Raw genomic sequence first — 868 nt, forward strand, 5'->3', positions numbered from 1 at the left:
GACTCTGTTTGGCGAAGTATTGGCATCCTGAACATCATTTGATGAGTAGTTCTACGTCTGATAATGCTGTGGGCCAGTAGAATCCTGATCTGAAGACTTTGCCGACCAGCGTACGTGAAGTTGCGTGGTTTGCGCATGTGCCTTCATGAGCTTCTTGTAGGATTCCTTTTCCTTCTTCTGTTGTGACACATTTCATGAGTATGATGGATCATGCGCCTCGTTTGTAGAGTTTGTTGTCAACAAGGATGTAATTCTTGCTGCGACGCATGATGCGTACTGCTTCTGCGTCATCTTTTTTGATTCCCGGTGGGAATACTTTGTCCTTGATGTAGTCGATAAACGTAGTGCGCCAGTTGTCTTCAATCATCATCACCTCTCGACTAGTTTCTTGAGGAATTGAGTCGACTTCCATTGGTGGAAGTATTGATTGAGGGTGATGAAGCTCATGGACGAAGATTCCTGGAGGGACTTCTGCTCGGTCGGAGCCGAGTTTTGAAAGGACGTCTGCTGCCACATTGTTGTCGCGGACGACATGATGGATTTCCAATCTTGAAAACTTGTTTTCAAGTTTCCTGATCTCTGTAACGTTGGCGTCCATGGTTTCTTTGTTGATGTCCCACTCTTTGTTTACTTGTTAGACCACGAGGAGGGAGTCTTCGTAGACGAGTAGTCGTTTGATGCCAAGGGAGATGGCCAGTCGGTGGCCATGTAGGAGAGCTTCATATTCTGCTTCGTTGTTGGATACTTCGAAGAGAATTTGGAAAATGTACTCGAGTTGCTCACCTTTTGGAGAGATGAAGAGTACGCCTGCTCCTCCTCCACCCAACTTTAGTGATCCATCAAAGTAAATGGTCCAGTGATATGAAAC

The 868-nt window shown here is 45.9% G+C and overlaps 1 protein-coding gene across 1 annotated transcript; it reads right to left on the reverse strand.

Moving 5' to 3' along the window:
- Positions 1-208: 208 nt before the first annotated feature.
- Positions 209-598, reverse strand: LOC120700874. Its single transcript, XM_039985080.1, has one exon. The coding sequence runs from the start codon at positions 596-598 to the stop codon at positions 209-211; it is 390 nt and encodes a 129-aa protein (XP_039841014.1).
- Positions 599-868: the final 270 nt, after the last annotated feature.

This window comes from Panicum virgatum, chromosome 3K, assembly GCF_016808335.1.
Source record: "Panicum virgatum strain AP13 chromosome 3K, P.virgatum_v5, whole genome shotgun sequence".
Lineage (NCBI taxonomy): Eukaryota > Viridiplantae > Streptophyta > Magnoliopsida > Poales > Poaceae > Panicum > Panicum virgatum.

Bases quoted from the DNA above. Each gene is read 5' to 3' on its own strand.
- LOC120700874 (XM_039985080.1), bottom strand. From the start codon at position 598: ATGGACGCCAACGTTACAGAGATCAGGAAACTTGAAAACAAGTTTTCA.